The sequence below is a fragment of the Palaemon carinicauda genome, chromosome 27, assembly GCF_036898095.1.
Source record: "Palaemon carinicauda isolate YSFRI2023 chromosome 27, ASM3689809v2, whole genome shotgun sequence".
In the NCBI taxonomy this organism is placed as follows: domain Eukaryota; kingdom Metazoa; phylum Arthropoda; class Malacostraca; order Decapoda; family Palaemonidae; genus Palaemon; species Palaemon carinicauda.
In genome coordinates this window covers 35,096,183-35,108,986 of record NC_090751.1, presented here as the reverse complement: position 1 = coordinate 35,108,986, position 12,804 = coordinate 35,096,183, and the positions used below count along the sequence as shown (strand labels likewise).

The following is a 12,804-nucleotide window of genomic DNA, read 5'->3' as shown; positions in this document are numbered from 1 at the left end:
AGTAATCCATTTCTGTAAGGTGTTATTACTTTTTCTTCGCCTGTGTGGATCCTTTTAACCCCTTCCTCATCCTCTTTTCTAATTATTCCATTCTCTATTATTGTACATTGTACATTTTCCATTTTCTCTTCTAGTCCATTTTCCTCAACATTTTTTATGAGTAGGCCTATTGATAATACTTTAATTCATATTATCTACTGGGTGTGATAGCACCCTGCCACTTGCTGTTAATTCAGACCTATTTCCAATTATTTTCTCTCATATTTTACAATTAAAGTCTCCCACTATTAATAATTTTTCTCGATTCATATTTGCTATCTTGACTTGTTCTTTTATTACTTTATACATTTCTTCCTTTTCCTTCTTTGTATTCTTACCTTCTTGTGGGTCATACACAACTCCTAATCTACGACCTTTGTCAACTTTTATCCAGAGTGCTTCATGAGTCTTATTTTCTCTATTCACTTCAACTGTTACGTTTCCCAGTTCTTCTTTAATTCCTATTAATGGCCCTCCTTCTGTAATGTATTATCCTCTAAATTTTATATCCTTCAATTTCTATTTTTTTCTTCTCTCCCTAAATGGGTTTATATAATTAAGGGCTTGACAGTTTACACTATTTTTCTATATATTTTATTTTTCGTTTAAAACCCCCTTATATTTACGTAACATAGTTGCACTCTTCATAAATCTCTCTATTTTTTAATGATACGTCTTACTTTCTTTCTTATTTCTTTTCTTTTAAATCCCCTTGTAGCTGTTGTTCCAACGTATGGCATTAAATTTACAACCTGATTCCCTTGCATTGTGTGGCCCAGTACTGTCCTCTGTGTCATAATCGTCTCTGGGTTTACCATTCCTCCCATTTGGTATCGTTGTGCCCATATTAGTCGATTCTCGTGATTGATTTTGTTCAGTAACTCGTCGACTCTTTGTTCTAAATAAAAAAAAAAAAAAATATTTTCGTGACTCTTTCCTTGCCCTCTATGTTTTCAACCTTGCTTTCATAATTGGTGAATCTGCTGCTTTTGCTTCCAAGGCTGTTCTCCCAGTATTTCTTACTGTCCCCATAATAAGGTTGTTCTCCCAGTATTTCTTACTGTCCCCATAATAAGGTTGATCTCCCAGTATTTCTTACTGTCCCCATAATAAGGTTGTTCTCCCAGCATTTCTTACTGTCCCCATAATAAGGTTGTTCTCCCAGTATTTCTTACTGTCCCCATAATAAGGTTGTTCTCCCATTATTTCTTACTGTCCCCATAATAAGGTTGTTCTCCCAGTATTTCTTACTGTCCCCATAATAAGGTTGTTCTCCCAGTATTTCTTACTGTCCCAATAATATTTAAATCTGCAGCCTCTTTTATTTTTAGGGACAATATGTTTTTCCAGATAAAATTGACAAATTGCTGCTTCCCTTCTTCCTTTGCTTATATATCAGTCTCTCCCCACTGGCATCTCCATATCTCATTCTGTCCGCATATTATTCTTTCACCATTACTTCTTGTATATTATTTCCTATGATAAAATCCCAACTCAGTGCTTAGGTAGCATTTCCATGCAGCAAAGTATTTACATTATTTATTTATCTTATTTTTTCTAAATGTCCTATTCTCATAACTTCTACCATATCTTCCTCTTTGTTCATTACTTACTATATCTTGTTTATTTTCCCTTTTCTTTCTACTATCTTGATCCTCTCCTTCCTCATTCTGAGTGTATTCACTTTGCAAATTTCTTTCACTCTGTTCATTTCTCCTTTCCTGTTCCTGCTTATCCACTTCACTTAAACTTCCTGGTGGTTCTTCAATGTCATCAATACCGGCGTCCCTAGTGTTTACTTTAATATTTTCATCGAACATTCTTTCATTTAATTCCCTTAAATCTCTAATCATCAAGTTTAGATTTCCTATAGTGTGTGTTCTCCATTACCTCCTCCACCTAGGTTTCATGTTGTCCCTTGTAATTTTTGCACTCCTCTTGTAACATTCTTATAGTCCAGCACATGTCTATATTATAATAGTTATTATAGTTATCCAGCAAATTTATTTCATTCTTTTGTTCCTTGATGATCTCGTTACTCCTATTAAGACTATACAAGTGTTTCTTCTTCCCCTAACTTATCTACAACTAGTTCCATCTGGATGTATTTTTTTACAGTTAGGTCCTTACTTTCATTAATTTCCTTTTTTTTTTTTTTTTTTTTTTTTTTTTTTTTTTTTTTTTTTTTTTTTTTTTTTACATATTCATCCACTGAATTGCAACAATTTTTAGAAAACCAACATACGCCTGTTATCTTGTCTGTCGATTCAAGTGCTGCCAATTCATTTTTTGACAGACCGTGACGCGCTAAACGAGTCCACAATTCACATTTATCGCATGATGCCCAACTTTCAATACAGTAACCACATGTTTCACCAACACGCCGATTTGACTCTCCCACTGCAACTTCCTCAATGCTCTCCCTATCTGTCTCTTCATTTCCTCTTACCTGAGTTGAAGTGATAAACTCGGTTTCTTCTATCTTACTTGATTCTATCAACTTACCTTGTTGGACTGGAACTTACGGTCTATTAAATTTCTTATTCATCTAGATATCAATCTCTGGCACTGTCATTCAATCAGTTCACTATGCATATTGCATAATATTTTTTTCATAATTCTGATCATCCTTTACATTTAGATCTTTCCGGAGAGTTCCATACTGTTTATTATGCCAGGCATGCAGTTAACTCTAATAATCCATCCGTCTCCATCAAGAGGCTTAACACCACAGAATTCTAGAAGTTTTATTCCAGCTGTGGCCAAGTTGTGGAATGATCTTCCTAATCGGGTAGTTGAATAGGTAGAATTTCAATAGTTCAAACTTACAGCAAATTATTTATATGTTGAACAAGCTGACATAAGTCTTTTCATAGTTCATGTATGAAATGTCTGCTTTGATATTGTTCCTATTTCTAAAATAGTTTATTTTTATTGTTCATTATTTTTCATATCCTTCATTTATTTCCTTATTTCCTTTCCTCACTGGGCTATTTTTTCTTGTTGGAGCTCTTGGGCGTAAAGCATCTTGCTTTTCCAACTAGGTTATAGCTTAACAAATAATAATAATAATGCTAATAATAATTACTGCTTTCGTTCAACTCTTGACAATTGTACCCTATATCTAGCAACGATACATCTGTGTCGTTACTTTTAGTTAAACCTTAATTTGTTTCTACATGTCTTCTTCATTGTACACCATCTCTACGATCATTTAAATGACACCTTTGCCTAGCTTTGCTCTTTCACTGGCTATTATGTTTCTACCCGTAGTGCTCACCTGATGACTGTAGTTAACAACCATATTTCTCGTGTTATATTAATCAAGCTGAATACACCCTCGTAGGCTAATACTGTTTGCTTCAAAGGAACATCCGACTCTGAACTAACCATAATTGCCCGCTTGTTTTGGCTTCTTGCACTCTTCAGAAGTGGAGTCCCGGATTTGTGGTCAACGGCGTTGTTCGTCCTGTATTTATCAAATACACCTCCAAAATTATAAAGACTATCCAGCTGTGTAGTCATTTCACCTTTATTGACTCCTGCACCACTTCGTCACTTTCTAATCACTCTGTTAAATTGCTACTAGGTTTTTAAGAAACTCATGCGTTCTGAGTGCACCTCTTCAACCTTTCGTTTTCACACTGTGTTCGTTACTTCATATCTCACTTTCTCACTCGCTTTTCGCTAGATGCGTCCGTCCTTATTTGCCAATAAGTTTGATTGCTTAATATGATTACATATTGGCGATGTTACTCTTCCTTAAAAACTATTTATTCCTGTTAAACTTCGAGCACGTGAACGAAAATAGGTTTCTTTTTTCTTGCAAGGATAAAGGAAAATGTGTTATTATTCTTCTTCTTTATTTTAACTTGCAGGATGACATGGGCCCTAATATGTTGATAGTTTTCTTTTTCTTGTCGGATAACAAATCATAATGAAGTCTTGTTCTACATAGCACCTTGAACTCCCATTTTCTTTGCTAATATGTCTTTTTGGATAAGAGGTTTCCACACTGGTGTATTGGCAATTATTCTCTCCCCGCGAAGGACCATGGTCTGACAAGGCCTAGTCTCTTGATCAGAAATCGGCTTATCATCTCCAGCGTACATCTGCATTAGGTACATCCTTCTATCATGCTTACTTGTATTGTTGTAGGAACCATGAACAAGCAAGTACGAAAATATCAGTACCTGTGCAATTCAGAGGAGACTTTTAAAAAATTATGGTCTTCCATTTTTTTAGTAGGCTATTTGTAATTTTATTCTATTTTGTTTTTTTTTCACATATGATTGAGGGTAGGTCTGCTCTATATAATGAATTCTTAAGAAATCTTTTCATGAAAGCCTAAGTTTCAGTTGTGAATGTTGAGCAAAAAGGTTTTGTTAAGTGAGTGGAAAGACTCCTGAAGGTTTATATAAACACAAATATCTACAATATATTTCATATGTATATTACAGCCAAAAGTGGATGAGAGAGAGAGAGAGAGAGAGAGAGAGAGAGAGAGAGAGAGAGAGAGAGAGAGAGAGAGAGAGAGAGAGAGAGAGAGAGAGAAAAATATTAATGTGACAATTCCATTTCAGAAAAGGCATCTCCCACCAGATCTTTCCAAGTCCTTACCTGACCCCTCTTCAATGTGACAGGCATGGCGTTTCCCATCGGGAACCTAGTTTGGTCAACGTAATGGGTCAGCGGATTGTCACTGCAGTCCTTCTGAGGCCCGAGCTTGTGTGATCCCGGGTACACACACAAACCTCCGTTCTCGGGACTTGCTTCGTCTAGGCTGATGAATACAGCTACCATCGAGTCTTTCTCGTGGGGAAAGTAATGGTAGTCCTATGTGGGGAGTGGAGAGTTCTCAATGACTATACTTTTTAGACTTTTTGTTGATTTCATTCGCCATTTGTTATATGGTTTTCTCGGTAACTATAAAGGTTTATGAATGTAGATGGACAATGCGCATTGAACCTTTTTGATTAACTTTTCACGTAGGCCTATATGAATTTTCTTATTAAATTTTTGTTTCAGATGATTGGATCAACAGCAAAGTTATTAATGATAATATTACTAAATTATATTGTCCGTGTGACAAAACGGAATCTTATCAATAAAATATATTTCTTTAACACAATTATAAACTGGAAATTAAATAAAAAATATATACTATTATTTTGGCACTCGGTACTCTCTTTTGTGAAAACTCACCTGATGCATAGGGAAAGGAGAGCCAGTACTTGGAGGTTTCTTGTGAGCCTTGGTGTGATGCAAAATGATATTGCATGTCCCCAGGATATCCTCACATGCATCTAAGATTTTCTCATGGAGCAAGAGTCTTGTGAACACTGCTGAATACAGCTGAAGAGCGTGTATTGAGTACACCTCCTGAGAGGAGATAAACAAATGGTTTAGGCTCATGTTGGTTCGAAGTACTTTTCAAAATCGAAACAAATTACAACCAGAATGTCACTGCTTTTTCGTGGCTGATAGTATTAGGCCTACACAAATCCTTCATATTTTCATAACTACTATTTAGCAAAATTGACATTATATGCAACGGAAAAAAATCAAGAACTCTTAAAACAAATTATTACAGTTTTTTCTTTTTGCTTATTCCAGTCGCCAGACCACGTAGCTTCCATGTCTTCTTTGTTTTGTTTGTCAAATATGGCATCATACTCCCTGCTGAGCTCATCCACTTCATTTTCTGTCAGAAGGTCGAGGACAGTGTATCCATCTCTTTCGTAAGCCTTTAGCTGGTCTTCGGTTAGGCATTTCATTTTTCATAAGAAAAAGGGGGTAATTCTGGAAAAAATGGCATATATATATATATATATATATATATATATATATATATATATATATATATATATATATATATATATATATATATATGTATGTATATATATATATATATATATATATATATATATATATATATATATATATATATATATATATATATATATATATATATATATATGTAATGTGTGTGTGGGGGCATATGTAGGCTACACATGCATGCATACACACGTGTGTGTATATTCACCAGTCATTACAGAAGCATAACACTGAAAGCCCATTGATAAAATTTCCTAACGCAGTACAATTTATTAATTAATTTCACATTCGAATTATTTCTACACTCATACATTTTTTTTTATTCTTCCGCAGTTTATAGCCAACCAAATGTCTACAGTTAAATGCTTCTACTTGACTGAGTGAGATTAGCTAAAATATCGAGTCAATATCTTGTCAACACTATACACACTGGCACACATATGAAAGAAAATATAATATAGTAAATTATAAAATCGCAAATGGAAAACATTTGAAAATTCTTAGAAAATAATGTATGAAATTCAGGTGGAAGTGTAAATCATACCGTGTTTAAATCGAAAGTTGCTGATAATGCTTTTATCAATATGATAGCATGACTATAGCTAGATTACTAACACAAGTTGTAATGCCTGATATGATTACATATCCACATATAACACGCAAGCACACACAAGTAAAAGAAAACAAAAATTTCATACATACATACATTAGATATAGACAGACATAGACTTACAATTTTTTTTTTTATATGTAAGTTTTACAGATAAACTATAGTTTCTAGATCATATAATCTTTAACACTTCATCATTTGTAGCTTAACACTGAACACTTGTGTGTGTGTGTGTGTGTGTGTCGAAATTGTCGGGTGCGATTGAAGAGTATATGTGCCAAGGTAATTGTCACATGACACAAAATCGGGATAATTCAGAGGATGCTATAATTCCATAGAAAAGGCGAGCCTTTCGTATAATGCTTGAAAACTAGTACACTAATAAACTATAGTGGTGAAGTAGACTTCAAGATAATCATAAACAATAACTATACATAAACGGAACAGGAAAACAGAAAAAAAAATATCAGTTGTGTACTTATGTGGGAACGATGTTATCGGTGAAGAAAATCCTGGCACAATAGTCAATACTGAAAATTTAACTGCTGCTGTTTACAGACGAACAGAAGGTTTGGCTGTACTCTCAAGGTCACTATTTTAAGAACATAATCACGAAGATGCTTTGGGGTAAGTTGGGTGAGGGATGGGGGGGGGGGGTGTTACGGTTGGTGGGGGACAGTGGTAATGGTGGTATTAAATTCTCATATCTACAGTTATTGCTATGATATGTTAAATAAATCATTTGTGTTTAGTTTTAACGAAAATAACTTACTCACACATCATGTACACACACAAACATACACCGATTATACAAGCATACGCATACTGCGTGTGTGCATAGATATAAAAATGTACAATACAGTTTATATATATATGTATATATATATATATATATATATATATATATATATATATATATATATATATATATATATATATATATATATATATATATATATATGTGTGTGTGTGTGTGTGTGTGTGTGTGTGTGTGTGTGTGTGAGAGAGAGAGAGAGAGAGAGAGAGAGAGAGAGAGAGAGAGAGAGAGAGAGAGAGAGAGACCTTACAGCAATCATAGGTTTGAAGTTATAGGGTAAATAAATGAGTTGTGAATATTATATCAATGTTTACTGCTTATAGTATATGCTGATTGGGAAGGTAAGGATAAGCTCATGGAAAGTTTTAAAGAGTTGAATGTTGAGGATAAATGTGAGGAAAAGTGAGGTTACGAGGGTAAATGGAACCCAGGGCAATGGAGCATTGAATGGGATTGAAGATGAGAGAATTTAAGTATTGATTTCATTATCTGGACATTGACCAGATATCACAGGTGATGTTAAGATACGAGAAGCAAATCACAGAATAGGTGCAGCAAAAGAAAAAAATACAGAAGGATGTGTGCAGAAGATTTTAAATATAATCGTTATCAATTTATCTGTGGAAGCTAAGGTGGGAATATATAGGCCTAGTGTTGTTGAGCCATCTTTCTCTTGTGGATATGAAGTGTTGATATTGCATGTGCATAAAATAAAAAAGTTAAATTGTTGTGATGAACTGTTTGCAAAGTTTATTTGGTGTAAGAGGAATTTACAGTTAGAAGTGTGATTTTAAGATGTGGTAAGAAGGCTAGCAGAAAGGAAATGATGGATAACAGTAATTTTTAATAGATTATTTATGTGGAGTGAATGGAAGAAAATAGGTTAGTATAGTGTCTGCTTTCAACCATTAATAGGACGACACCAAGGTTTTTAAACGATTGGATAGATGGCGTGAAAGATGCATGAGAATGAAAGGCCCTTGAAATCAAGGAACCACAACAGTGAGTGTTAGATTTGAGAAAGTTCTTCAGTGATTAAATAGTATGACATGTTGAAAATGAGCCTGTTGTATGGATATATGAAGCAATTAAGGTTGTGGAAGTTTTACTTTTCATTTCATTGCTTTGTTTTTTTTTCTTCTCATTCCGGGAGAAAAAATAAAATTTTGGTCCGATTTATAGGAAAACGGTACTTGAGGAAAGGCAGTTGCTTTTATTTATCTATATTCCCCATCTTTATAAGGAAACAAATACCTAGGGACCACTGAAGTAGCTTACTTGCCTGACCATCATACTTGCTCTATAGTATCAATAATAAAAACCACGATATTTAAAAAAATGCCAATGGTAACTATAACAATAAGTCATAAAAATAATACGGTATATTGATGGAGATAAAGTATAAAATGACACAAATGTCCTTTCTAACACAGATATGTAATCTTTTACCACCTCACATCTTTCTTGACAGAAGTGGGGAGCCCCACTATCAGTTTCAAGTAATGTGACTCACCATGTGAAAAATCTAAGCCTGATAAGTATGTACCTTATTAATATCATGTTTTCCTGGTCGTCTTTCAAAGGTCCATCGCCATTATTTTGCCAGTCAGATAGCATTATCTAATTTTGTACGATACAGTACAGTATCTTTTGGGGGATATCTGTTCCTAGTAAATGAGAGAGAGAGAGAGAGAGAGAGAGAGAGAGAGAGAGAGAGAGAGAGAGAGAGAGAGAGAGAGAGAGAGAGAGAGAGAGAGAGAGAGTGAGTTTAAATCCTTTAAGAACTAAACACAATCAAACAATAACAAAAAAATAAAAGATTAGATAAACCTGTGTCACTCACTGACAACCGAGTTCCATCATTCCTAAAGGAAATGATGATGATCAATCACCTGCTTGGTGACATTAAGAAATTTCAACTAGAAAGCCTTTCCTACTAAATTCACTTAAAAAATATTCAAGCTTATGAAAACTGTGTATTTTTAATACTGTTAAATAAAATAAAATTGAATAGAGCCATTTTGTACAAGTAATTATCAAAAACCTACATGCTACCTACAATTTCTCAGTACCAATGATAACATTTCCCAAGCTGTGTGTGAGATTTCATGTTATCTCTTTCCATGGCAATTCATATACAGTAATCTATAAATCATCTTGAATTTGGTAACTACATCTGTATCACCAAGGTTACTCATAGTCATAATTGACATTTACTACATAATCAGACAGGGCTAACTTTCTCCTTTCTTGCCAACTCAACTTATATTAAGATCTAATTACAAATTTCCTTGATTTCATTCTATCACAATCCAGACTATTCCTTATACTTCTTTAAGTATTGCTACTCCAAACATAATACAATACATTATGATGGTGCTGCCAGAATTTATTTCACTGCCTGAACACTAAAATTTAAACAATTTCTTCTCATAAACAAAAGTAATTAAAAAAGCCACCCATAAAAATGAATAAATTCAGTAGTTCTATAGATAAAACTGACCAAAATCACAGCATACTGAAATTCAACAGAGCAGACATTGTAGGGTTAGCAAAAAATGACAAGTCTATCACCTACAGTTTTTCTTAGAAAATTACCAAAAAGCAGCAAGATGAAAAGTCCCAAGTAGATCTCATCTTGCAGAGGTCATGCTGGGGATTCAAAAGAATTACACTACTAGGCTTTTTAGAAGCAAAAAATTGGTAAAATATTAAATGCCTAAAATAATGAAAAACTAAGGCTATAATGCAGTAAACTTAAGGTTTTGCAGATTTATTTTCCTTCCTTAGTTTAACTCGGTTGTTGTTTCCAAAAGCACGAGCATGTACTTAAATTAAATGCAAAGTTAAAATGTTGAAAAAAGAAGTTTTTAATTGTCAGTAATCTTGTGAAAATTCATGCCTTGTTTCTTAAACTTACAATAAAAACTTATACACCTTCCAGGATTACTATGCCTTTTAAGATAATTATACTGAAGTAAATTCAACAGCAATGCCATGCTACCATTTTAATATTTTCCTATTGAAATACAGTACAGCATTGAGACGGTAATTTTTTTTTTTCTATACAGACGAGTAACTATAGGATATATAATTCATGTGACCAGAAGCCAAAGCACAAACTTTTCTTCTTTACAATACTAAGCACTTTACAGCTAGAATATTCCTTGTTATGAATCATTGACAATTTTGCTCAAACTTTAGCTAATGGCACATTTTACACAGTACAGTATTAGCAACGAGTCTGAGGAATCATCTTCGTTAAGATGTTAGTTCAGTGTCCCGTTTCAAAGTTGAAGTATACTCTCCAACCTATTGGCCTCATTAAAATTGATCTGATCAGGTGAGTTCATGTCTTAGTACTGTAATGGATGCCTTTTTAATTTGCAAAAGGTAGAATTTATAAGTTGCATATAAACCTTTAAGTATTTTATCCCTCAGGAGAGACTCATGTGTAAAGATTCCTATTTTGTTTGTTCTAAATGGCATTGCCACATTCAGAGCAGTATTTATTTCTGAGTTAGGTTAATTGCTTACCTTGTTAAAGGGGTGCCATAAAAAGTGCACCCTTACGAGCATTGATGTGATCGCAATGACATTTAATTTTTGGTAATAATGTACTGTACAGTACAAGATATCCTCACCGACATTAATTGCACTTCTCTTTAATTTGGGTATAACAATGATAGAAGTATTTTTCTACATAACAGTAAATGTACTAAGCAATCTTTATAAAAATCTCTACTGCTGCAGTGGATTAGTTGCTTTCCTGCTACAGTATTTTGGAAGGGTAACTAATCTCTTGGTGTTCCTGAAAATTAAGTTTGATTTATAAAATTTGTTACATATACAGGTTACTTTAACATAAAGGTAAGAGCTATAATAAAGCACCATTTTGGAACTTTCCCAATTCTCATAACGAAACCCTTTTCATTCTCATGCTCTAGCTAAAGCAGTGCCATAACATGATTCACAATTGTTTGTATGTTGATCGAGAACCTGAATGCTATATTCAGGCCATACATGATTATTGGAATTAAAGAAAACATTAGTTCTTGACAGTAATCCAAAAATGCCTAATATGCATTTCCTTTATTTAGTCAATGAAAAATATTATAAGGGTTAAATGATGGAAATTACTGAATAACTTAGGCAAGATTGGAAAGAGAAATCACTTTTATACACACTTCTGTCTTTTGCACTTTCTGCTTCTTTGAAGTAATGTATGCTATACTTTTTTTCTATTTCCCACATCTCTCTGGCATGCTTTAAGTTGCAACTATACAGGAGGTAGTTTGCCATGCAGGCAGTTGTGAGCTGAAGCTTGAATTTAAAATAAGAGTAGTTATTCCAGTGAAACTGTTCAGACAAATGGTTGAAAGTACTGACTGGAACAGTCATTAGAATCAATTTTGATTTACATATAAATATACTGTATTATTAAAACACACTAAATCTACTGAACCAATGCAAGCTATGGAAACTACTGTTGAATCCTCAAATTTTCTCCTGAAATATAACAACTGACATAATTCAATACTTGTAGGATATGATTGAATATCACTACATTCAACTGATTAGTGAAGTAATAAAATACTGTACCTTGGATTGGATTAAGTCCAATTTGTTCGGGGAGGTTGCTCAAAAATACTCTTGGCACGAGACAATAGTGTTTTATCCCTTTAAAAATATTTCCTATATTTCAGTAGATTATGTAAATACTCTTGGCACGAGACAATAGTGTTTTATCCCTTTAAAAATATATCCTATATTTCAGTAGATTATGCAAATACTCTTGGCACGAGACAATAGTGTTTTATCCCTTTAAAAATATTTCCTATATTTCAGTAGATTATGTAATTCAACAAATAATTGTGTTACCTAAATTTATTTTTTCATTGGATAAAAATCCTCCTGGTTACACGTTAACTTATTTAACGACTTCGATTCACAAACAGCCTTGCCAACAGCCTCTATTTTTCTGAACAGCGAGATCTGCTACATTGTAGTGCTACCAGACGTCTTCTTAGCTCCCCATGAAGTGTACCGGAATAAATCCAGACAACTGTACCACTAATAGAATGGGCATTTATGAATTATCCATGACCTCCATGCATAGTAAACAACAGCCTTTTGGGCTGAATTTGGGCATGTGTAATCACAAGGCATCTTTATCTAAAGATAACTTGTATATATAAATGGTTTGGCCCCCAAAACGACAGTAAGCAACTCCGTTCCAAATGAATTGATAATAAAGTCAGTAGATGACCTAATGGTGATGGGCTTTAGAATGGTAGTAGTACTAAATCAATAATCAACTGTAGTCGGATAATGGAATTGATGCTGCTCAGGCTTAAATAAGTTCACCCTACATCAAGAGGTTCACAATCAACTTCTTGTCAGAGTCAAGACTGGATTGGAGGGATTAATCTGGGTCATACGACCTAGTATTGGGACCTGGGAAGTCATTCCTCACCTAGGTGAATGATGAAAAACAGAA

The 12,804-nt window shown here is 33.9% G+C and overlaps 1 protein-coding gene across 1 annotated transcript; it reads right to left on the bottom strand.

The window, feature by feature from the left end:
- Positions 1-3,879: 3,879 nt before the first annotated feature.
- LOC137621154 (probable alpha-ketoglutarate-dependent hypophosphite dioxygenase) lies at positions 3,880-7,103 on the bottom strand. The gene is made up of 5 exons (XM_068351580.1): positions 6,966-7,103; positions 5,631-5,841; positions 5,245-5,421; positions 4,660-4,875; positions 3,880-4,232 (listed from the first exon to the last, which is right to left on the bottom strand). The coding sequence occupies exons 2-5, from the start codon at positions 5,814-5,816 to the stop codon at positions 3,990-3,992; spliced, it is 822 nt and encodes a 273-aa protein (XP_068207681.1). The 5' UTR covers positions 5,817-5,841; positions 6,966-7,103; the 3' UTR covers positions 3,880-3,989.
- Positions 7,104-12,804: the final 5,701 nt, after the last annotated feature.